Source organism: Marmota flaviventris, chromosome 6, assembly GCF_047511675.1.
Source record: "Marmota flaviventris isolate mMarFla1 chromosome 6, mMarFla1.hap1, whole genome shotgun sequence".
Lineage (NCBI taxonomy): Eukaryota > Metazoa > Chordata > Mammalia > Rodentia > Sciuridae > Marmota > Marmota flaviventris.
Genome location: NC_092503.1, coordinates 1,230,619 through 1,254,953, shown reverse-complemented (window position 1 = coordinate 1,254,953; position 24,335 = coordinate 1,230,619). Strand labels below are relative to the sequence as shown.

The 24,335-nt window shown below is 58.1% G+C and overlaps 1 protein-coding gene across 1 annotated transcript in view; it reads left to right on the top strand.

The window, feature by feature from the left end:
* The window catches only part of Smoc2 (SPARC related modular calcium binding 2), a 145,962-nt gene that overhangs the window by 101,822 nt on the left and 19,805 nt on the right, over window positions 1–24,335 (top strand). The window contains exons 8-9 of the mRNA XM_027939443.2: window positions 4,202–4,388; window positions 10,946–11,028. Coding sequence (XP_027795244.2) covers window positions 4,202–4,388; window positions 10,946–11,028 — 270 coding nt within the window. The remainder of the gene's footprint in view (window positions 1–4,201; window positions 4,389–10,945; window positions 11,029–24,335) is intronic.

Genomic DNA, 24,335 nt, shown 5'->3' with positions numbered 1-24,335 from the left:
CCCGTCCATGTGCTCCTCGCTGTTACTGATTGGTGTCCCCTCTGTCCACTTGGCTGTTCTGATTTCTGCTGGATCCCCCACACAGAGCACGGGTACAGAAGGGTCTGTCTGCCTGGGTCCCTGCTTGTGTCCACAAGTGCTTTCACCAAGCAGGAAGTTGACCTCACCAGGGGACCCTCTGCATGCCCCTCCTTCCTGAATCCACCCACCCTCCCTCACCATCTTTCCCTGGCTGCCTACGCCCTTCCCCGCCTCCCCGTCCCCCCCTGATGTCTGTACCATGTGCTCTCCATTCACATCCTAATTCTCCAGCCGCGAGACCTCACTGGAGAGTCTGACTTTTTATTCACTCTCAGTACACAGAGCCCTCTTCTACCAGAGAGAAAGTCGCTCTTTGATTCCACCATCAATTCCAAGTAGCATCTCAACTTCTCTTTCTCTGCTGTGGTGTGTTTGGCAGATGGGAGATCCTTACTGGTCAGCTTCTCCTGGACATGTCCAGAGGCTCCTTCTGACATCTGGTGTGCTGAAAGGGCCTTGCAGGTGAGGGCTGGTTCGGTGGGAAGAGCTAGGCTGGAGCAGCTCCCCACCCTCAGCCCAGTTGTTCCTGAGAGTGGCCTGGCCGAGTGGTCCCTGCAGAAGACAGGCGGGCTGGGCTGGTGAGGGGACCGCGGCGTGAGCTGCTTCTGCCTGGCCTGGGTTCCGGGTTGTACTGATGGGTGTGAAGATCCCGGCCTTCTCTGCGGCTCCTCCCAGAAGAAAGCAAGGTTGCATTCTCTAGTTAGCTCGATTCCCCACCAGAACCAGGTCGTCAGACAGAATCCCACAGGGCGGCCGTCTTCATGGCTCAAGGTGCCTACAGGACTTCAGGGCGTCTTCTGACTCTGCTGCAATATCTTTGATACTTTATAAGATGCTCAGAAGACTTTAAGAGGCTGTGACTTAATGAGTCCTATTTTGCTCATGGGGATCCTGCAAAGATGACATAAAATCCTCAGAAGGGTCATTTCAAGAATTTTCCAGAACCACTTCCATAGATACAGTATGTCCTTGGATGGAGCACAGAAAGTATTTTGTGGCCAGATAATCACACTGTAAATTCTGTGCACTCATAAAAATTCTGACCAAGTGCCAAGCAAACACTACAGTGAGCCATGAGTGTCCAGAGACGTCTGCTGGAAGAGAAGTTGCACCCTCATCACCTGGTGCGCCATTCCACTTAGCTATGTACTGACAGCACAGAGGACTTCCTTCCACAGGGAGGACTTCCTTCCACGGAGAGGACTTCCTTCCACAGAGGACTTCCTTCCACAGGGAGGACTTCCTATCACAGAGAGGACTTCCTTCCACAGAGAGGACTTCCTATCACAGAGAGGACTTCCTTCCACAGGGAAGACTTCCTTCCAAGGGAGGACTTCCTTCCACGGAGAAGACTTCCTTCCACAGGGAGGACTTCCTTCCATGGAGAGGACTTCCTTCCATGAGAGGATTTCCTTCCACAGTGAGGACTTCCTATCACAGAGGGGACTTCCTTCCACAGGGAGGACTTCCTTCCACGGAGAGGACTTGCTTCCACAGGGAGGACTTCCTTCCATGGAGAGGACTTCCTTCCACAGGGAGGACTTCCTATCACAGAGAGAACTTCCTTCCACAGGGAGGACTTCCTATCACAGAGAGGACTTCCTTCCACAGGGAGGACTTCCTTCCACCGAGAGGACTTTCTTCCACATGGAGGACTTAGAGGAGATAATTCCACAGGGAGGATTTCCTTCCACAGGGAGGACTTTCTTCCACATGGAGGACTTAGAGGAGATAATTCCACAGGGAGGACTACCTGCTACAGGGAGGACTTAATTCCACAGAAGGACTTCCTTCCACAGGGAGGACTTCCTTCCAGGGAGAGGACTTCCACAGAGCAGTGATCTGTTGCCTGCAAAAACATAGAGTTCAACCCATCTTCCTTAGTTTCTTCACATGGTCTTAAAGTAACTTTTATAGCAATTTGGAAAGACAGTTCTGTGGAATTGTCTTTTTTATTTGTTGCCTGTTTCCCAGTCACCGTTGGGCAGTGCCTCTTCAAGACAGCCACGTAACTCGTGGTAGATTTCTCTGTTTATGTGTCTGTGCATTTGCTGAGCTGTAGTCACACTCAAATGTGCAGAAACAGGAAACTTACATTTTTTTCCTTCTTTTCTTGTTACAAACCAGTTTTAAGCACCAACTTTGAGATTTGAGCGATCCCTTTTCTCTGCGGCCACCCTTCAGCAGTCGGTCTGGAGAGACCCTGGTGTGGTTCCATCTTCCTCAGCCACGCCTGCCAGCGGAGGCCACTGCAAGGGAATCACTGTGGCGCTTTCTGAAGAGAAGCCTAAGGGGAAATACGAAGACTTTCTTGTTCTCTTCCAGTGAATACACACAAATCATATGTTTTGAAAATCTAATGACGACATTTGGGGATACAGGTAGTAGATGGTAATCATAAAATCATCCATGTGGTCACGCCATTGTAAGGGGAACCACTGGTGACGGCAGAGTCTGGGTCTGCTCTACCTTTGGACACCCTAACTATGATCTGCATCTCAGAACAAGTTGCGTGCCTTGTCTACACAGGTATTATGTTAGCATTAGAAAAATAAAAATCATGACAGTGTGTTGAGAGCCACAGCCAGTCGGAATGGCCCCTGGCATTTTGCCAGAAGTAATGGTTGCGAGGGGAGCCATTAAGACGAGGCTGGATGGAAACAGGCTGTGTATTCGATTGTACGTAGACCCCTGCTGTCCGCCTCCGGTGCCTGCTAGTTTGGAGTTCTTGTGGGGATTCCTAGGGAGTTCCCGTTGGTTGGTGAAGTTCCGGTGGAGGGAGTTCCGGTTGGTGTGTGGTGTCCCTGAAGGGCCGCGTGGGTGGCGTTCAGGGGAGTTTGGAAATGAAGTTTGTTCCTGCTTGAGTGGCTCGTGATTTGTGCCCAGCCAGACTGCGGCAACAGTGAACATTGGTGGAACATGATCCATATGCCACAGCTTGCCTCCGTGGTCTCCCTGAGCCTCAGGACAGTCCCCTGTGTCCCGTGTGACAGTCACCTGTGTCGGGGTGTCCATGTGGTGCACTGCATCTGCTGCCTCTGACTGGGCGGGGCTGGAGCGAGGGCCCTGCAGCAGCTTCCTGTGTGACCACGCTCACACTGGTACAACCTGGGACTGGAGTCGGCGGCGCCTCTTCCTGTGGGTGTGAAGCACAGGCTATGGAAGACCCTTCCCGTATGGGAGAGAGATGCTGGCCGCCCTGGGCCACTGCACCTTGCCAGTGTGTCTTTCAGCCTGAGTGGAGACTTCTGGCTATTCTGTGGTGATCCTGCTGTGGCCACAATCAGTCAGGGTGGGCCTTGGTCCCTAGATGCCCGCTGGCTGGAGCTCAGGGGTGGGCCAGTCAGGAGCACACACGTGTGTGGTGGCAAACACAGGGATGCAGGTCAGACGAGTTAAACCCAGGAGGAGCTGGCTGCGCTGGAGGTGGGCTGAGCCTTTGCACACTGAACGCAGGCCTCGGGGACTTTACCTGTCCTTGTTTAACGCCTGTGTGAGTTTTAGAACTCTCGTGGCTCATGCCGGGCACACAGGACTAAGCACAGGTTCCCGACACCACTGCTGTCTACTGACCACCGGTGACATGGCCATTTAAGGAGCACCACAGTTGAGCTGCATTATTCAGGGGTGACCACATTGTGAACATTGAGAACCTGTCCTCCTGAGGCTGGACCTCAAGGGGGCTCTGGGGGAAAAGTGGGTAATTTCTGATACCTCAGGGAGCTCTGAACCCTGAAGAATGGCATGCTGGGAATATGGGCAGTCCCCTAGGGTGGACCCCAACCCGAGCTGCGGACACTTGGCAGCCTCCAGGCTGTGGCTGAGGCCTGGAGAGATCCGGGTCCCTCCTCAGTCCTGGCCTCCCATGCACCGGGGAGGACGTGGCATTGTTCACTCAGGACATGTGTCAAGGCAGCGGTGCTGCCTGGGGGCTTCCCTGTCCACTGCTGCAGATCAGGGGCCACACCCTCTGCTGCTCAGCCTCCTCTGGGTCCCCTGGCATGTCCACAGCCCTCTCTGAGCCCCGCTTCCTGCCCTTCCAGCTGTGCCTGGGGGCCAGCTCTGGTCTGGCCGGCTCCTCAGCCCTGCTCACCATCTCTCCCTTGCTTCTCCTCCGCAGTGTCCTCCTGTGACCAGGAGCACCAGTCCGCCCTGGAGGAAGCCAGGCAGCCCAAGAATGACAACGTGGTGATCCCTGAGTGTGCCCACGGGGGCCTCTACAAGCCAGTTCAGTGCCACCCCTCCACGGGGTACTGCTGGTGTGTGCTGGTGGACACAGGGCGCCCCATTCCTGGCACATCCACCAGGTAAAGCACAGTCCCGGGCCATGGGCGGTAGGTAAGGCGCTGGGTATGGAAACCAGGAGGGCAGGGCCACCTCGGCACATGCCATGGGCATGGCACCTGTTAGACCTGGGCCTCACACCCTGAGGGTCCATCTGTCCTCTGCTTGGGCTTTGGTTAGGAATGTGTGGTGTCTGCCATCAGACAGTGGGGGAGAGTGTGTGTCCTGAGCTCAGCCGAGGCCCAGCAGGGCAGCCCTGAAAGCTCATGTCGCATCAGTGTGCCTCGGCCAGCACACGGGCCACAGCCCAGAGCAAGTGCCACTTCCGCTCACCCCTTGTGCCGGCAGAGGAGGCCAGACATGTAGGGTGCCAAGGGGACCGGCGCCCAGGGGGCCTGCTGGGGTGTAAGGATTCTCAAATCCCAAGTCCTCACTTTACAGAAAGTGGGAATATGGGAAAGCAGGAGCGATAACAGGAGCCCAGGATCTGATGCAAGACAATAGCGCCTCACTCCTGGTCCAGGTGCAAAGCGCCTCCGGCCCCTGAAGGCAGGGCTGCCGGCCAGGGGCTAGCACTGTCCTCTAGCAGCTGTGTCCTGACCGTGCCTTCGACTCTCCCTAGATTTATATCAAAATGGTTGACATGATGCACAGGCGTCAGCCTTCCGACACTCCCTAGATCATTCCCCACTTTCTCCAGTGTGAACCCAGGGGAAGGAGAGGGGCTAGCTGGCAGGACCCAGGAGATGGAGGCGCAGGTGACCAGCCAACGCCCGCTCTGTTAAGGTTGAGCCCAACCTGGCCACCCTCTGGCCAGGAGTGGTACCAGCTTCCTGGGAGCCCTGCTGGGAAATTGCAGTAACATCATGACATCAGAGCTGACCAGGGGGTCGTCATGCCCTGCCCAGCTGCACGGGACAGACAGCGTGTTCTGATCAGTGCCCGTGGAGCCAGCCAGCTCAGAGCAGATCCCAGCAGGGCCCCAGGGCAGCGATGGGCCGTTGGGAGCCAGTGGGCTCTGCCCGGCTTGGAGACAGCATCCCCCTGTCCAGGGCTTTGGTGTGAGACCACTTCTGTCCCTGTGCATCGGCACCCAGAGAGCAGTTTTCTGGGACCCGGAACAAGTGCTGCATGCTGGGAGCTCTGGCCTGCTCCCCCACTGGGCTGTGCCAGCCGCAGCCCTGGCCCGACCCGCGGCTCTGCAACAGGGAGAAGTGTCCCTGGCAGGCGTTTTCTTAGTGCCGGCCAAGGAAAACCTTCATGCCATCAAAACCAGAGCTGCTCCAACTGGCTCTGGAATCAACAGTGTTCTCCCTAAGGACCCGCGAAGGCTGCTGTGTCCCCATCTGCTCTCCTGACACACCCTCCCCCGGCCACCCTCATCTCTTCTGCCCCCTTCATCCAGCTCAGGACTGATTCGGATTCTGATTCTCCCAGGCACCTGAGGGCGGGGCAACCCCCTCTTCTTCCCCTTTCAGGAGACGACATCACTTGGGCCAATGAGGGGCTGCTCAGGGGCTGGCTGCAGTCCTGTCCTAACCCTGTCTCCTCCCGCACACAGGGCACCCAGGGTCAGTCCCGGAGGCTCTGGGGGAGGATAGTGCACCATCCTGTGTCCCCTGGGGAAGGGCGGCTGACCTGTCCTGCATCCCACCTCTTCTCAGGAGTTGCCCCCCCGCTCTGAGCAATGGGGTCTCCCGGCGGCTCTGGCAGTCGATGACACTTGTCTGTGTGCGTGTTCTCCTCTCCACTCTGCGGCTTCCGTCCCTGGCTCAGTCCCTGTCCTGCCTGGGCCTTCGAAAGCCTCCTGTGCAGCCAGGACAGCGGGTTCTGGGGAAGCTTTGCCAGGAGGAAAGCCTCCCCACCTACCTGGTGGGGACAGGGCTTCACCCCAGGGTGGCCCGTCACCGCAATGCCAGGAGGAGGGGTCCCTGCAGGGGTGGCCTGTCACAGGGTGGTCAGGAAGGAGGGGTCCCCTGCAGGGGTGGCGTGTCACAGGGTGGTCAGGAAGGAGGGTTCCACTGCAGGGGTGGCCTGTCACAGGGTGGTCAGGAAGGAGGGGTCCCTGCAGGGGTGGCCTGTCACAGGGTGACTAGGAAGGAGGGGTCCTCTGCAGAGGTGGCCTGTCACAGGGTGGTCAGGAAGGAGGGGTCCCCTGCAGGGGTGGCCTGTCACAGGGTGGTCAGGAAGGAGGGGTCCCTGCAGGGGTGGCCTGTCACAGGGTGACTAGGAAGGAGGGGTCCTCTGCAGAGGTGGCCTGTCACAGGGTGGTCAGGAAGGAGGGGTCCCCTGCAGGGGTGGCCTGTCACAGGGTGGTCAGGAAGGAGGGGTCCTCTGCAGAGGTGGCCTGTCACAGGGTGACTAGGAAGGAGGGGTCCCCTGCAGGGGTGGCCTGTCACAAGGTGGTCAGGAAGGAGAGTCCCCTGCAGTCCCCAGATCATGCAGGGCCTGTGGTTCCTGAGAAACAGGAAGGAGAGGGCCACCCTCACTGCTGTCCCAGTGAGGAGGCACAGACAGACGGGAGCAAGCAGGGGTGGCCTCAGGGGCAGGACAGGAGCTGGTGGCCAGACTGGGTTTCCAGGTGGGGGCACAGGCATGAGGCTGTTGAGGGTCAGCTGGGGACAGGGGAAGTGCACGTGGGAAAGTCGCGCCTTGGGAGCAGGGTGTGGGCGAGCCTCAGCCCTGTGGGAAGCCACTGGGGGTTCAGTGGAGAGGGACAGCTCTGTTTTCCTTCAGTGAGCCTTGGAATGCCCTGAATGGTCCCAGCAGTGTCCTAGGAGCCGGGGATGCCCGTCCACCAGAAAGGCTGCCGCCCTGCCCGTGAAGCTCCCCTCTGGCGAGGGAGCAGATGACACCACCGACACATGGTCAGAGGAGCCCGATGGGTCAGTGTTCTGGGTGGAGACAAATTCCCTGTAGGAAATGAACACAGCTGGGCAGAGTGGTGGGTGCAGCCCACAAGGCCAGGGAAACCCCTGAGAGGCAGATGGCGGTCAGGGCCTCAGGTACCAGGGAGCAAGGGCTGGCCAGCCCAGCAGGGGTGAATGCTGCCCACACAGCAAGGTTCAGGTGAGCTTGACCGGGGCTGGCCAGGTCACCAGGCGGCATGGAGGTACAGCAAGCTCAGTTTCAGTTGATCCCATGGCCTGGTGGTGTTGCCAGGGAGAACCTCAAATCTGCTCCAACAGCCCCCGTGTGTTAGCTTTGCCCTGGACAGGTTCCCCTCTTAGGTACAAGCAGCTGCAGAAGGTCCAGGCATCCCACCCACGTGCCATAGTTCTCAGGGAGCCCCCTCTCTCTCTTTTGCTGGGGGGAAAGTCTGTAAGAAGTCCCAGGTGGATTTAGTGCGTGGATAACTGCCCAGCACTGGATCGCCGGTGCTCAGCAGTCCGTCAAAAAACCAGGTCAGCAGCATCAGGGGAGAGAGCAGCCTCACGGGTCTTTTCTGCTGCTGTGCCAGGGCTGGGCAGCCAGGGCACAGGGACAGCCACCCGCATGGCTGTTCACATACTCTCCGTTGCCTGAGCACGGATCCTCACCGATGTCCCGAAGCTTGGGAGGTGTTCAGGAGGTGCTCTGCAGGTTGGAGGTGCATTGAGTGGAGCGCTCAAGAGCTCGTTCCCTCAGTGATCCTGTGTCTTCTGATGGAAGAAAACGTGGCACTCTGACAGTGGAACAGCTGTCAGTACCAAATGCCTCATCGCTTGCCTATGTCCTCAAGCTAAAGAATCAAGGGCCTTTGTCACAGACTGGAGTGGAGTCCAGTGAGCATATGTCCTGCCCACTGAGGGACCAGCTCCTTCCTGCTTCTCCTGCCTCGGTGTCAAGATCAACCCCTTGGCCATAGTTTGCAGGTCCCTGAAGTTTGGGCCCAGGCCCCTGTGCAAGCCCAGGCCACCAGGCTGGTGGGATCCAGGCTGGGAGGAGAGGGATAGGTGTCTACTTGGCAGAGAGTAGGAATGAGTACTGGATCAGTAGGGGGCAGGTGACACCCAGCTGCTACCCTGGAGTCAGAACAGACCCTTGTCCCCTGTCCTGAAAGGGCGCCTCTGCTCCTGAGTCTAGAGCTCTGTCCCGGTGGCCACAAAGGCATGAAACCACTTCTCCATGGCAGTCGGCCTGAGGTCTGATGGGCAGCCAGACAGCAGAGAGATGTGTTTATTCTTTATGCAAATAACTTGAACAAACACTGCTGAGAAGAGTGGAGACACGTGGAAGCCGTTCAGCTGTGCCCTGGGCATCGTCCTGAGAGCACCATTCCTGCAGACGGCAGCATTCTGCTGGACTCCGGAAGGAGCAGATGCTCCCCTCACTACCTTCTTAAATTCAGCCTCAGTGCTGGGATCCTTAAGAGACTCTGTCCCCCATTTGGAGCAAGACCCTAGTGACGTCTGGTGTGGCCAGCTTCCTCGTGGCTTCAAAGTCAGTAGATGACAAAAGGGAACTAGAATGATCTCATCATCCTAAGTGAGGAGGGTTGGGTCCTGGAGGGGTCTGGATGCACTGCAGGGATTTGAAACGAACGGGGCAGCTTTCTAACTCTGCAGAATGGCTACCCGAGTGTGCCTCGGACTCTCAGTCAAGGCTCAGTCGGGGGGAAGGCCTCGCTGCAGGCCTACCCAGTCGGAGGGCACTGGCAGTGCCCGTCCTCTGCAGCTCAGACCTCATGTGCTGGGAAGGGGCCTGTTCTAACGTAGCTGTCAGTTCTAGACTATTCCAGCTGCCCAGATGCTGGCCCAGGGCTGGGATTGAAGATTGGGCTTGCCAGTGTTCTCCACACTTAGCCCGAGGAGCTCCACGGCCCTTGGGCAGCAGGGTGTTCATCCAGCCCGCTGGGTGTGCCCTGGTTGTCTTATCTTTGAGGTGCTGGACTCGAACCCAGGGCCTTACACATTCCAGCAAGTGCTTTCCACTGAGCTACACCCAGGCCTGCTGGGTGCATTTTACCTCCCCTCTGCTGGCCGCAGCCCCAAAGGCACCAGGAGAAGCCAGCGGGTGGGGCTGTCCCTGTGACCGTGGAGTCTCTGCTGTCTGTCACTGAACCTCACGTTCCCAGGAAATCTCGGCTCATGGCTTTGGGTAAAGTGTGCTTTGTGCTGTCCAGAGTCTGTCAGGGACTTCATTCCCAACCATGTTTCAGGAAGACACACTGGTCTGTGAGCATGGGGTGCTGGGTTCTCTGTTCAGGGAGGAGAGGCAGAGGTGGGGGCCTGGCCCGATTCTTGGGACACCAGAGGAAGGGGACTGGAGAAATCCACTTGCTTTTATTCTCTAAGACTGGAAACAAGCGAGTAACGGAAAATGGGAACACACATGATCTCTGTGAGGGAAACACGACCTGGCAGCCCCTTCTTAGAGCACGAGAGGGAGGGCACAGCAAGGGAGGGCCGGGAAGGAAGGGAGGACGCGGAGGCCGACCTTGCAGTGCCGCAGCCTGCAGGCCGAGGCCCAGGACACGCCTCCTGCCCCCTGCTCCTGGCTGCTCCCACGTGTCTGTCTGCCTGCTCTATGGGTCGGTCCTGACTGGCCTGCACTGATGTCCTGCACGGGAGCCCGAGTACCCAAGGAGAGGCCGTGGAGTGGAAGGACTGAAGAGTGGACCTGCGGATGGGGGGCAGGAGGCGCAGGCCAGGACAGGGCTGCACAAGCCCCACGACTCCTGTGAAGTCCCCTCCAGGGAGGAAAACCAGGGGACGTGTCCAGCAGAGCCAGTCATTCTGCTCAAGAGCTACCCCCGCCCCCAGAGGTTTCTCCCGCGAGTGGATGCCCCTCCCCTCGCGCTGGCCAGGTCCTTATCTGGGATCAGCCCGAGAAGCCTGAGTGCAGGGGGGACCATGGAGGGGGCAGCGGGGGCTGGGGCCACCTCTGTGCTCACAGCCTCTGCGCTGGCTTTCACTGCCCACTTTCTGCTGGGCTGAGCTGGCCTCATGGGGCACAGACCTCCACTCCATCTCCAACACCCAGGCAGTGCCCAGGCCAGGTGGACTTGGAGGGGCTGTGGGCCACACCATTGGCTTTTTCTAAGCTGGGCATCTGGGGGCCGACACCTTCAGGCGGCAGAGTCCCCGCCCACGCGTGCTCCGTGGTTTTTGACTGACTCCAGGTGGAGCCAGGTGGCTTTTCTTTATTTTTAACACTTTTAGCTTCATGAATTGGACTGAAAATGACTTTGAGTAATGTATCGGTGGAAAATCCTGAGTCTTGGAGACTGGGCCACCTCTTGGGAGGGATCCAGTGGCCAAGCCCACATCGTATACTGTCCTCACACTCCTGCTCCTCCTGTCCCCGTCCTGAGCCATGCCACAGGTGTGAAGTGCAGAGCACTTGCCCTTTGTGAAATCACGTAATAGAAGGAGGGGACAAGAGTGAGGCAGAGGCTGCTGGGGAGGAGCTGCAGGTGCCTCTTCCCGTCGCTGGGGGACGTGTTCATGGTGTAGCCGAGGTAGTTACCCTACAGGCATGTGACGCGAGGACCGGATGCCGTGGTTCTGTCTGGGGGAGCCCACCTGTACCTCTCACACGCTGGAGAGGTGGAGAACCAGGGCCAGGCCCTCCATCAGCTCTTCTCTCCCGCCCCCAGGTATGAGCAGCCCAAGTGTGACGACAGAGCCCGGGCACACCCCGCCAGGGCCCAGGACCTGTTCAAGGGCCGGCAGCTGCAGGGTGAGTACTGCCCACAGCCAGTGGGCATCGGCCACCACTGCAGGGTCTCTTGCTGGGGTGGTGGGAACAGAGTCTGCCCTCTTCTGGGGCTCAGCACCATGGTGGATTGGAGCCTCCCACTTCCTCCCAGAGGGCTGAGAGTTGGGGCTGCTGTCACTGTGGCTGCGGTGGGAGAAGACCCACCAAGCGTGAGGTCACATGTGATGGAGGAGGAAGGACCAGCATCACTCCAACATCAGTGTCAGCACTCTGGAGCTCCTGGGTGCTCCTGAAATGCTTAGCCCAAAGCATGTTTCCCAGGCATTCCCTGAGCAGTGAACCTCAGCACAAAGTAGGGGTAGTTTTAACAAAGCATGAGCTCAGTCTGTTATCAGGTAAGTCTAATTGCAAAGGACCTTTTGAAACAAAATGAGGAAACGCATTCCCACAAGGTGCTTCTCAAGGTTCTCTGAGCTCAGAAGTGCACGGGTATCTGAAGAGCCAAGAAGGAAGGTGTCAGCAGTCATACCTGAGCCCTCAGGGGACAGTGTCCTTCCAGGAGTTGCAGGAGACAGGCACTTGCTGCCCAGGCTAGAGCAGCACCCAGGAGCCCACCCAGTCCCCCAGCTCCCTGCACCCGGGAGGCAGGCAGTGCTCTGACATCATGGGGTGAGTCCATGCCTTCAGTAAAATGTTTCAAAGCTGCTTGTTGCTCTGATTCATCTCAATCTTTATTTCTTCTTAAATATCTCCAGATTGTCTCAGAGACCATGAAAACTGCCCTGTTACCTCCTCCATGTATGCTGTGTGTCTGATCTAGTCTTGGATGGTCTAGATAAATTCCCCTTCAAGAGCATTCGTGGTTCTTGTAGGATTTGTACTGCCATTGATAAAGAAGGTTTTAACTTTGCAAAGTAAAGATGCTTCTCTGCTTACAAATAGGCAGGGAAGGCCAGAGTGCCCAAATCATGCTCACTCTGCGCTCACTGCTCCCAGGTCTGCTCGACAGCACCGAGGAGCAGCATGGCAGGACTGCCCCATCGAGAGTTCTCTAGGCTCAAGGTGCTCTGGACTGAGGTGTCCAGCTGTCCCCCACCTTGGGGGCCATCCAGGATCCTGCTGTAGAGACAGGATTGAAGAGTCTGTTGGTGGCTTTATTTTTGCCACCCTATGTTCCTCTGGGGGAAGGTCAGCTGCTCTCGGTTTCCCTGGTGGCTTCCTTCTGCACTGGGTGTGAGGAGGGGGCAGATACCAGGTGCCTCCCTCCAGAAGGTCTCCTGTATCATTGGAGGTCCAAATTTGTGTCTGTGTGGAGCCGGGGTGCAGCCCGGGCCTTCTGCAGGCCAGGCCACTCCAGCATGACACCCTAGCCCCTGAAGTCAGGTGGTGATATGAGCAGGTGACAAATTTCTGAAAAAGAAATAACGAGTTTCACGCACGCTTGTTGCATGGAAGGCCCTCAGTGAGCGTCTGCCTGATTGGCTGGTCTCAACTCTATTCCAGGGCGCCCAAGGCATTTGTGAGCTTGTCTTCTGTCTTTGGGTAACGCGAAGCCACATGACTCCTGAACATGTGCCCTGTGGTTCCGCATGAGTGTGGCCCAGCAGTGTCCCAGGAGGTTTGCCCTCCCCTGGGACAGGACACTGCTGGTCCCCCAGGGTGCACTTGGTAGGAAGGTCGTTTTGTGGAAAAATCCCACCCTTTAAGCACTAGATGGGGACCTGATTTGAAGACTGAAATGATCCTTCATCTTGTGCCAACAACGGGCCATTGCTATGGAGAAACAAGAAGGGTACCCTGGAGGCATGTCTGATGTCAGATGAGCCCCGGGGGAGACAGCATTGGAGGGGATGGGGCACTATCCTGGGACGGCCACCGTTCCTCTGCCAGGTACAGGAGGAGGACTCTGGGGCTCCTCGGGAAGGCTGCCGCCTGGGACAGGGCCCTCAACTCTGCAGACGTCCCACGCAGCCCCAGGAAGGTCAGCCGAGCTGAGCTCCAGGGGTGTGGGGAGTGCTGCTCATGCCCACTTCATCATTTTCATTATTTGGAGATAATTATCCTTATTAGGTAAAAAAGCCAAGTGAGTCTTAAATTAACTCCAGGATACAGGCTGTTCTGGTGGAGAGGAGAAATCTCTTTCCAAAATAATACAGCGACAGTGTGTAGGCGAGCACGCTGATGTGTTTTCTTTCTGGTACACTTTTGTCTTGCACTCCTTCTCTGTGTTCTGGTCAGCAAGAGCCCTCTGTCCCCCAGGTCGAGCTGAGAAGATCGCGCACAGCTCACTCATTGGTGTGTGGGCTGCCAAATATCTATTCACATCTTCTGCAGAGCAGATAGCAGGTTTTCTAGCTTGTGCCAATGGATATTAAACATAAGGCTTATGGAGCAGACACCCAGGTCCGTCCTGATGGCTTCCATGTTGAGAGTTGGCTCTGAAGATTCTAGGAATCCCTTGGTTTCCTGGTAGGGCTGCCCTGTCACCTTGACAGACATCAAAACCTAGGGACAGGAAGTCCAAATACAGGCAGGAAGCTGCCCCCCGCCCCCTTTGCAAGCCTGTCTTGCTGTGTTCCGGCCTGGCTCTCTGCCCTCGCGGGGTGCAGTGGAGAGAGGTCGGCCTGCACTCCCAGCTCCTGGACTGCTCCTGTGCTGTGGGGCTGGAGGGCCACGGGGGCCTTCTCTGAGCCCGTCTGGGGCCCTGAGCTTGACGTTCCCTGCTGAGCTGCGGCTCTCTCCACTTCCCGTGGCTCTCAAGCTGCCTTCAGGACCCGGCTCTGCAGGGACACCCTCACTGGCCACCACCCATCTCACCTGCAGAGGGAAGATGAGTCGTCCAGTGTCCCCACAGAGCCCTCAGGAGCCCAGGGTAGGTGATAGAGCTGACCCTGAGGACAGTGATCGGTGTCTCTTTGCCCCTGTCCTGTCCTGACTGCCCTCTATTAAGCAAGGTCAGCAGGCCAGGCCTGGATGTACTAGCCTCGGGGTTTTGACTGCTTCAAGGGCCCACAGAACCAGGTAGAGGCAGAGGGCCGCCAGGTGGGAAGGTGACCTGAGCCCGCGACCTGAGGGCAGAGGGAGCTCCCTGTTCCTGAGGGCCTCGGAGTCCTTCCCCGCCGCGTAGCGTGCAGGGGTGTGGCCTGCCAGAGAGAAGGTGCAGGCACAGGCAGGGGCTACCTGGGGACAGCACACCAGACTGACCCCTTCTCCACCCAGGAAACACCAGCTCTGAGGAGGTGGCAGGAGAAGTGATGTCAGAGGCCTTGTCTTGGCGAAGTCAAAACAAGTCATCTATGGCTTGGAGTTTGTGACTTCCGTGACCTGCGCTGCAGGTGGTTTGTGCCCTCTGGCTGCTTCTCAGGTGCGGTTCTAGCTGGACAGGCAGCTGCTGTTGACTGGCCTCTGCTCGGCACAGCCTGCGCCAAGCGGGCAGTGTCCTGCCTGATGCGTCAGCTCCTGACACTGGCGCAGCACGGGGTGTCCTCGTATTATGGGCACTGCAGCTGGCGCCAAGCAGGGAGTGAGACGCTCGCACTCTGTGACAGCTACAGGAGAAGCTTTGGTCACTGTAGCCTTTCTTCTCCGGCAGTCGGTGGCACAGTGGTGTTCTGTGGGCATGTGAGCTCGTGCCTGGGGATGGAGGTGGGTCTTAGGGGCCCTGGTCAGCCTTCAGACCGCTGCTGCCCCCCTGGCTCTCCGTCTGGCCAGACAGCTCTCTCCACATGCTCTGGCAGGTCTGTCCCTCTGAGACAGAGTTCAGCGCAGCCCAGAGCCACTCTGTGTCCACAGCCAGAGACCTCCTGCACCGGCAGGTGTGACGACACCCTCCAAGCACCTCTTGGATTTTTCAAGCAATATGTTAGCTTCATTCTAAATCACCTCATAAGGTGACTCTTGCCTTGCTGTGAGCGAAACTCAGGATGTTTTCCTAAGGTGACCAGACCCGAGCCAGGCGTTTGCAGGCACTGCCTGGCACATGAAGGTGCTGGGTTGCTGGCCTGTAAGGCAGACAGGCAGCAGCAGGATTGTCCTCTGTGGCTGGAGGCTTCCCGAGGCAAATGAGTGTCAGCATTTCTTCCTTAAAAGTGTCAGGGCGTCCTCTGTCTGGTCAGGTGCCGAGGCTGCCGTGTAGCTGAGCTGTAGCGAGGTCCTGCTGCCTCCAGACGCACGTCCTCTGGTCTGAGAAGGTGTCAGCTGCAAGAGGCCATGCCCCAGGTGTGCCCAGGGCGGCGCACACTGCCCTCTGTTCCCAGCACAGATGAGGAGGAGCAGCGACCCTACCCCAGGTGTGGACTGGCCACAGAACCAGGAGTGTGCTGGTGTGAGAGGACGCTGCTCTTGAAGGCCCTGGTGACAGTGTGCCTCAGAGTGCCGAGTCGGCATCTCAATTTCTTGGTTCCTGAAGAAGGCAAGGGTCTAGTCTAAGTGTGATGCCTGGGAGACCTGACCTTCAGGACTCATTTACAAACGTATTTTTGATGGAATATAAAATTAAGTTTGTGGAAGAATTCAGCCACTAACCCCTCAGAGGGCAGTTGTATCTTTTAGAAAGTCCAGAAAAAAAAATAATGGGCCACAGGATTCATTTTATCAAAGGAGGCTATTGTCAGCAAGAGGCCATGAATTACCTGTGTAGCTTCCACCCTGAAGGCCCAGGAGCCAGGAGCACCTGGGCCCGGGCCAGGGCCGTTGAAATTAAAGGTGGGAAGGTGTGAGCTTAGAGACCAGCACTGGTGGGACCCCTGGGCTGCGCCTCGCAGCCATGGTGGACAGGAGGGGTGCACGGCAGAGAGGCCCTCCATTTGATACCCGCTGTTTTCTCACATAAGTAGCCAGGTGGTGGTCGTGTGCCTCTGAAGGTGCCCACAGGCAGGATCCAGAGTGGCCTCTGTGTGACATTTGGAGAATTCTTGGTGAGATTTCATTAGAACACTGAGTTCAGTTGATAGGAGGAGGAGGAGGAGGAGAATTTGGAGAAGACACAGGAAAGATTGCAGGAATCATGCCCGATACAGTAAGAACAAATAGGGACGGTGGACACTCCCACCAGCCTATGCCTACGTGGAGGAGGATGGTCAGCACTCTTCCTCCATCCATCAGCATTGACAGCAGGTGGACACAAGCATCCACTTCTGCACACGTTCTGAATGTGAGGAGTTCTCTTGTGCATTAGGTGTGCCTCCCAAGGGGTCAATAAGATGGGATAAAAGTGCAGCTCAGAAGGGGCGGGACGCTGGAGGACCACTCCCCTCACAGGCTTTGTGACCGTGATGTCTTAGAGGGCCTCTTACCCTGTCCTGCGCCCCCGCCCGCCTGGGCCCGTGCTCCCCAGCTTCAGTGCTCCCGGCCAAGGCGGCTCTGCACCTCCCCGGGCAGCTCCCACAGGCCTGGGCACACCCTGGTCCCCGCAGCATATCCTGCCGGAGGAACGGGACTTGGTTGGTTTTCTCTTCTGAAGCCAGGCTTTTGGCTCTCAGGGCCAGTTAAAGACTCCGAAGTGGCAGAGGACATTGGGAGCCACACCTGCAGGGTGAGGTCCTGGCCTCCTGGTCTGCTCGGCCCCTGGGGTTTTGAAAGTTAGGACTGTGCAGAAGAAAGGCTGAGTAGATTTTAGGTTCACATTGATCCTGAAAGAGCAGCTGCCAGACAGGCTCATAGAGAAGCAGCATCTCAGAGACAGCTCCAATAGCTTGAGGACCACTGTCCTCACACCACCATTACGTTGAGTTTGTTGCTCAACACTTCCCCTATTACAAAGAATCCCTCTTTATCAAAGCGGCTTATCTAAAACGGTTAACCACTTGGAACACCTCCCTGTGTGCGGCACGCTTGGCAGGCACTCTGGCTCCTCGTGGCCCCAGTCCGTTGCTGTGGATGGGGCTGTCCTCACCAGATCTGGATCCACCGAGTGCTCCCACGAGCAGACCAGAGCCCTCCTGCAACATGGCTTAGTGACACGGACACAGTATCTGCTGGGTGACTCTGAAAGGACCCTTCCTTCCCAGGCCCGCCTGTTTCAGGTGACACCGTGGTGAGGACAGGGAAGCAGGTGGGACCCTGTCTGGCCTGGGCTCTGCTCACACTGCCTGTCTGGGGTCAGTGCCTACCCTGGTTAGAGAGCCTGTGGTCCTGATTTTACTTTTCCTACAACTTTCAGTCCTCTAAGTGTCGATCCCAGCCATAACCACTGTCCCAGTGCCACTTTTGCCCACCCCAGGGTTTCCCAGGTGGACTCTGAGCCCCAGGGTGGTGGCAGCCTGCAGTCCTCGGGCACCCGGGCTGTCAGGTGTGAGATAAAGTGCGGTGCTGTGCTTACCGGGGAGCAGCTAGGGCCGTTGGCTTCCCCCTGCTGCTCTTCAACCTGGCCAGTCTGTCCTCGTAGGAAGCTCCTTTGAAAGCTGGTTCTCCTTTTAAAGCCAGAGCTGCTCGGAACACTGCAACTATACTGAACCTTCTGGTTTTGCCTTTTCTGTAACTGTGCATTTTTCTCTGTTAAATCGATGAGCAGATGTCTATTGCGTAGGTGGCCCTAAAGCCCGGAGGCAAGCCTGCAGGACAGCCAGCGGGATCCCAGCCTCAGTGCCCTAGAATTGACGTCCTCAGAGACCAACACGGCAGGTGACCAGAAACCCGAGGGGGGAGATTGGTGTGCACCGACTCCGCTTGGTGTCTGCAGTGTTGGAGTGACCCGGGGTCCTCTCCAGATTCCAGGTCCCCCCGTGAGGAACACCTCACCTCACCCCGTTAGCACGGAGGGGCTCCTGGGCGCTCATGGTGCCAGCAGGGGCTGGGGAGAAGACCCCCTCTGTATGCAGCCTTCCAGCCTGGGACCGGCTTGCCCAGCTACCCCTGGAGGACACTGGCAGACCAGCCATTTCCCCTGGAGCAGGACAGGACTAGAGAGGGGCAGGACTGGTGGCAGGAATGGAGTTAGCTTTGTCCCGAGAACCTGCTTCTGGAAGTCAGCTGCTCAGCCCAGACCAGGGTGCCCTCGTCCATGAGCCTTTAGCAGGACACTTGGACATGCTGGTGGCCACAATGGCAGGCGCTGCTGGAACATGGGTAGCCTGAATCGCAGAGGGCCTGGCACACTTCTGGAAGGCGCTCCCTGGTGGCGGGATTCTCTTCTGACTTGCTGAATTGAGGACGATCTAGAACCAGGACTGTCCATCTGGCAGAGCAGGAGGTGTTGGCAGCCCTCAGTCACCCTCAGAAGCCCCGGCAGGACATGCCCACGGCCACTCCTGCAGACTGGCTGCAGAGCTTTCCGTTCTCACCCCGAGGCCCTGCTTTGCTCTGTGTGCTCCCTTATTTGATGGATTGATTATAATGCACCCCTTACTGCCCGGGATTGAGGTCCCCTCTGTTCCGAGACCTTCTCAGATGTCTCAGAGTCTGCCCCTATGGAGTGGCACCGACAACACTGTCCCTTAAATCCATGCAGCATCTAACCAGCTGACAACGCTGACTCATCTGTCATGAACTGTGGCCTCCGACGTGCTCTGAGGTATTCGTCGTTCGGATGCAGCATAAGGGGAGCTTGCTGCAGTTTCTCCCATGGGGAAGTCTTTCTGAAGCAGAAAGGAACAAAATGCCTCTGCCGCACCTGGTCTTATCGCCAGCCTCGGCCGCCTCCGCTGCCTTGGCGGCCCCTCCTCTGATCAGCACGTAGCTCTGTTGCTGATGCTCTTGAGGCTGTGTGCTGACTCCTGTGCTATTTTTTTTCTGAATTTGCCAGCCCTAATGTCCAGTTCTGCATGGTTTCTGGCCACCGCTGAATTCCTGACTCAAGGGAGTGCGAGGCTGTGCCGTCCTGAGAGCCAGAGTGCCATGGAGCTGGGCCCCCTCAGTTCATAGCCTCGTGCCCGGTGCTTCTCACACCATCTCCTAGCGCCTCCTCCTCCACAGGAGAGCCCAGCAGGCAGGTGCAGGTAGGGCCTCTGGCCCTGGTGCTGCAGCCACGGAAGGAAGGCATGTGGGGAAGGAGTGCAGGGGCGGCCCGCAGGGCCAGGGCCACGTCTCCTCCACCACTGAGGCCGGGCAGCTGTGGGAGGACGGTGCTGGTGTGAGCGTGGATGGGTGTCCTCTCTACTCACCTCTGGGCTCTCCTGTCCATGGCATATGGCACACATTCTTTAAGGAGCTGTCAGGAGAGACTTGGGAAGCCATCGAGGTCACCGCGCAACGTTCTCAGAGGAGTTCACTCATGTCTGTTAAGGGATTCGGGCTTGTTGGTTTGGCCGAGAAGTGGATCATTCATTTTTTATTTAAAACAGTGATTCTGGCAGCCGTGTGGAGGACGCAGCTGAGATGCACAAGACAGGGTCAGGCGGGGGAGCATGTGCGGAGGCCTTGGGGGCTCTCGGGCCCTGGTGAGGGGGCTGTCGGCCAGAGGAGTCAGAGCCGCCCAGCACTGGGGTGGCCGGGAGGAAACTCTGTAACTGGTCAGTCTCATCTAAGCACCTCGGGGAGCACAGTCGGCCACCCTCTGGGCTGGCCTCCGTCATTAGGAGTACACAGTGGCCACCAGAGCCCTGGCACAGCACAGGGTGCCACTGAGCGCCTAGAGGGCACCGGAGCTGATGTCCTGGAGTTGCACAGTCCTGACCTCTTGGCAAGCTTGCTTGGAGAGGAGGCTCTGCAGTGTGGGTGTACACTGGTGAGCTGTGCCCGCACCGTGTGCCCTGGTGACTGCAGTGACCTCCAGCTCTCAGGTCCTGCAGGTACTCATCAGTCACAGTGCCCATGGCCTGCTGAGGCGACTCTCTGCAGGACCAGTTCCTCCGGCCTTATTGCAAGAGCAGCTTCTAGAAACTCCTGTGATTTCTACAGAAGCAAGTGAGAAAGTTGCTGCACGGTGCCGACCACTTCCCCGGATGCCCAGAACGCAGCCAGGCAGGCACGGGACACACAGAGACAGACCCCGGAGCCCCCGCCCAGCACCGCTCCCTGCAGGGTGGTGTCGAGACCCAGCGATGTCAGGGACTTGCACAGGCCAGGAGGCCCGTCCTCCACGCCGCGGACCAAGAGGCCTCCTGACTCTCCTCTCGGTGCTCCCGGGACTCAGGCTCTGTTCCCCTTGGCATGTGCTTGTGGTGCTTTCGTTTTTCACCTTCTTTACTCTTTATTTACAGTGTGGGCTCAGACCTCATGGCAGACACCTCGCCACACGTGTGGCTGTCACAGGCTTGCCCCTCTGCAGGACAGGAGCTCTGGCCTCTCCTCGCAGGCCGTGAGGGGTGTGCACAGCAGAGGGGAGCAGCGTGATTTGGGCTGAGGCGGCTGTGCCTGTCCACGCCGCTGCTTCTTGGCTCTGCAGCGTGCAAGGCACCGTCCCGTCCCCCTGGCCAGGAGGGCCAGCCCTGGGCCAGAGCAAACAAACAGACAAGCTCTGGGTTTTCTCACCCGGGCGATGGGCCTTGGAGCAGGAAGAGAGTCTGTGCTTTGAGCTTCCCGTCACGGGCCCCTCTGGAGTGCAGGCCGCCGGCTGCTGCTCTGCCTGTGTGCACGTGGCTCAGCTGCTGTAGCAAGAGGACTGCACCCGCCAGATGCTGCCTCAGCCCCTGCAAGCGAGTGCAAGCAGGCCCCGGAAGAGTGCCCATCAGGGACCGCTAACTGCCCTGAGCACCAGGGTTCTGCAAGGCCAGCCCTGGTGGCGTGAGGCCTCCGGGGAAGTCCAGGGCACAGCTTCACTTTCACATGCGTCCTGTTCTCTAATTGTCACCCGAGTGGAAGGGCCGTATGACAGTCAAACCAAAGATATCAAACTGGCACAGCCCCTTCACCCCAGGTGCCGTCCCCAGCCTGGTCTGTCCTGCGCATCTGGAGTGTTCAGCCGCCACCGCACCCTGCAGCCTCGGAGCCCACGTCAACTGCTCAAGGCTGGAGACAGCGGCCACACCTGCTCGCACACCCTTGGGCTGGGAGGTGGCTTTCGGCAGTGTAGGGCTGCTCAGTTCTCACGGGTGTCTGGGGAGAGCCGTGGCCCACTTGCCACCTCTAAAAGGGAGGGCCATTCCCAGTGGGGTGGCTGGTAAGGTTCCTAGATCAAGAGATTTCAAGGTGAACAGCTCCTCATTTAACCTGCTCCAGAGAAGAGTTGTGCTGCAGGCCCTAGAGTCTTGGAGGAGCAGGACAGGTGTCAAACTCTAGCCTGAGGAAAACATTTATAGGACAATCTCATGAGCAATACGTCCCTGCTTCTGACCTCCAGCATGTCGACTTGGGGTCAGCAGTGAGCTGAGTGAACACCCGGACCACAGGCTCCTCCTCTCGTGAGGCCAATGGTCAGGTCTGCACAGACCGCAGACAGTGTGCCGTCTGGACAGTGTGCCATTTGGAAAGTTGCAGGCGAGCACGCGGCCCCTTGCTACAGAGCTGTGCCCTCAGTGGTGCCGCAGAGAAGATCCCTTTCTCCACCAGGAAGTGGCACCCAATCTCCGGACTCTTCAGTGCACTTTCCTCTCTCCTTGCTCTGCTGAGCCAGACGCAGGCTCCCTCTGGAGCCCAAGGGCACTGTGTCTGAACCAGACTCTCGCTGCCCACCGTCTTCCCGCCCTACTCTCCCTTCCCAGGGCTTTGCCTTTGGCATCACCGTGACGGTGTGTGCACTGTGGTGAAGTGCCTGGGGTCTTCCTGGAGTTGGGCAAGCGGAGGCTTCGTGCACAGACGGCACTGCGGGACAGGCCTCCCTCGCTGGCCTGGGAGAGCCGGTGCCTCAGCCGCTGCCTTAGCTGCAGGTCCAAGCAGGAAGGCATAGAGTACAGAAGGCCCCCTGTGGACTCCCAGGAAGGAGCGTCTCCACCAGAGGTCGTCCCTCTTGCTCCCAGGGCAGATGTTGGGAGGACGCATGCACTTTAATGGCAAAACAGCTGACACTTGCAGCAACTTTGATTCTGAGTTGCTCAGCGTGACACAGTCCTAGCAACAAAACAGATCAGGTGGTTCCCTCCACGTGGATGGAGAGATGGCTTCGTGGTGTTGGGTCCCGAGGACCCTCAGCTCTTACCCAGGCTCCTCTTGTGGGAGGGGCAGCCACAGGTGGAACACGGGAGCTCTGCTGTACCCCGAGGTGGGCTAGGGGTGCCGTCAACCTGGCCCCCCAGGGCCCGCTGCCAGCCAGCACGAGGTGGCACTCAGGGGCCTGTTCCAGCTGGCTGCTTTTGCTCTGGGTGACAGGGTCTGGTCCAGCTGTGAAAGTCCCCGAGGACAGAGCAGTGACATCCGTAACACCCGCTTCCTCTGGGAAGTCGGTTTCCACGGCTGCCTCCCGCACACGCTGCAGGAGTAGCAAGTCAGCTCGTCCCTAAGCGGGGCTGGTTCGGCTTCCCATGTCAGTGACACGCTGGAGGGGCTGGGGCAGGTCCCGGGAGCCTGGTGGAAAGAAGAAGCAGTGTCAGCCTCAAGACATGGGGCTGGGCGTGGGGTGCAGAGGAAGGGTCTCATTTTGGCACCCAGAGCCCAGCTGCACCGGGCACCACAGGGGACACTTGCCATGTGCTGCGTCCCTCCTGTGTGTCCCCATCCTCCACTCTTCTTGCTTGTTAACGGCTGCCAGAGTCTCCATGGAGACCAGCACACAGGCAGCCCTGAGGCACTCGCTCTCCTGAACTCCTACCTGGAGATCTCTGCCCCCTCCCGGGCACAGCGCTTAGCATGGCGCTGCCCAGGGCCCGGCCTCATCCTGGCACTCATTCCCGAGCTGCTCATGGTGGGTTTTGCAGTCTCCTAGTCTCCTGCGGCGGCTGTCTTGAGGGACTCGGTGCCATCCTGGGGTGACGTCAGGCAGGACCCAGGACAAATCCTGTGCAGAGACCTTGCCCTCGGCTGGGGTGGGAAGGGGCTGGCCATTTCTTCCTGCTCTGTTCCACGGGGAGTGTCCTGGGGCTCTGCTTGCTTCCCAAGCCATAGTGGTCGTAACAGGGCTGCCAGAACAGAGTGCTCCTCTCTCCGCTGGATCTTGGAGGACCGTGCATGCCATATTTGGTCTCATTCATCTTCCAAAACCACCAGGATGTGGGTGGCCCTCTTTCCTGGCCTCATGGCTGACGTCCTGACTGCACCCTCTGACATCCTGAGTTGCCCTCAAGTATCCCACTGCTCGCTTCCGATCCTCCCAGAAGAGCAATCATCAAGACGGAGCTCCGGACGCGAGGGGTTCATTCTGTCCCTCATCCAGAAGGTGTCGATGAGCAGCTGGGTAGCCCATGGCCTTCTCTTTGAGAACACCAGGTTAAAGTGACCAATGTTTCTTCTTTGGCCTCTGGACCTTCTGTTCTCCAGGCAGGAAGGAGCTGAGGATCATCCGGAAAACGTGCCACAGTCAGATACGCCCTGAGCTGTGGGGAAATCCACATGTGTGAAACCTGTTGATGGCACCTTCGGCAGGGGTGCCACCCAGGCCCCCTCCCCAGAGGTTTTGGTGTATGTGCCCCCATTTCTTAGTCTCAGGGAGCAAGTTGCAGGACTGAGCAAAAGGGAGCCCCTGGGGGAAGCGGGGTGTGTGCTGTGCACAGAGCTTTCTAGTGAACTTCTCTCTGCGACGTGGGCTCGGGAGCTCACAGGGACACAGACGCTGGGCCTAGTAAGGAAAGTGTGAAACAAGTTGTGAGCCACTCAACAAGCGTTGAAGGTGGCCCTGAGTGAAGGACAGCCCAGACTGATAGCCTCTGCGGAGGCAGGACAGCAGGCTGGATGGGAGGCAGCCCCCGGGAGCGTGGGTGGGCAGAGGGCAGCAGAGCCTCGGAGGCCCGGGTGGGAATGCAGGAGGTGAGTCCGTCGCTGTGGCATCAGTTGTGTCACTTTGGCTTTGAGTGTGCCTTCGGCCATGAGCTTTGCACTCTGGTTGGGGACACTGGGAGCCGGTCATGCCATTGAGCCCACTGTGTCACTGTCTGCGCCTCAGTCACCCGTTAGCAGAGAGAATACAGACACCCCACCCCAGGTTGTTGTGGGTGGCACAGGGCGTGTCTGTGCGTGAGATGGCACACGACAGTGGCTGGCGATGGCCGGCATTAGTGCTCACAGGCGTCTTTCTGGGGGCGTCCTCCTCAGGAGCCAGTAGATCTCAGTGGGCAGTAGGTCTCAGGATCTGGCCACTGCTTGCCCCTGACACGGCTGCTCTGGGCACCTAGAGAGCCAGCTTTCACCAAAGGGAGTTTCTGGGAACCATTTGAAATACATGGAGAAACCAAAGTGAGGCCATGCCACCAAGCTGGGAGCCGAACCCCTGCCTGGTGCCTCGCACTTTCCAAGGGTCAGGCTGGAGGACCCCAGGCTGGCAGCCACTGAGGGCCACGATTATTTTGGAAAGTTTCCTACAGAAG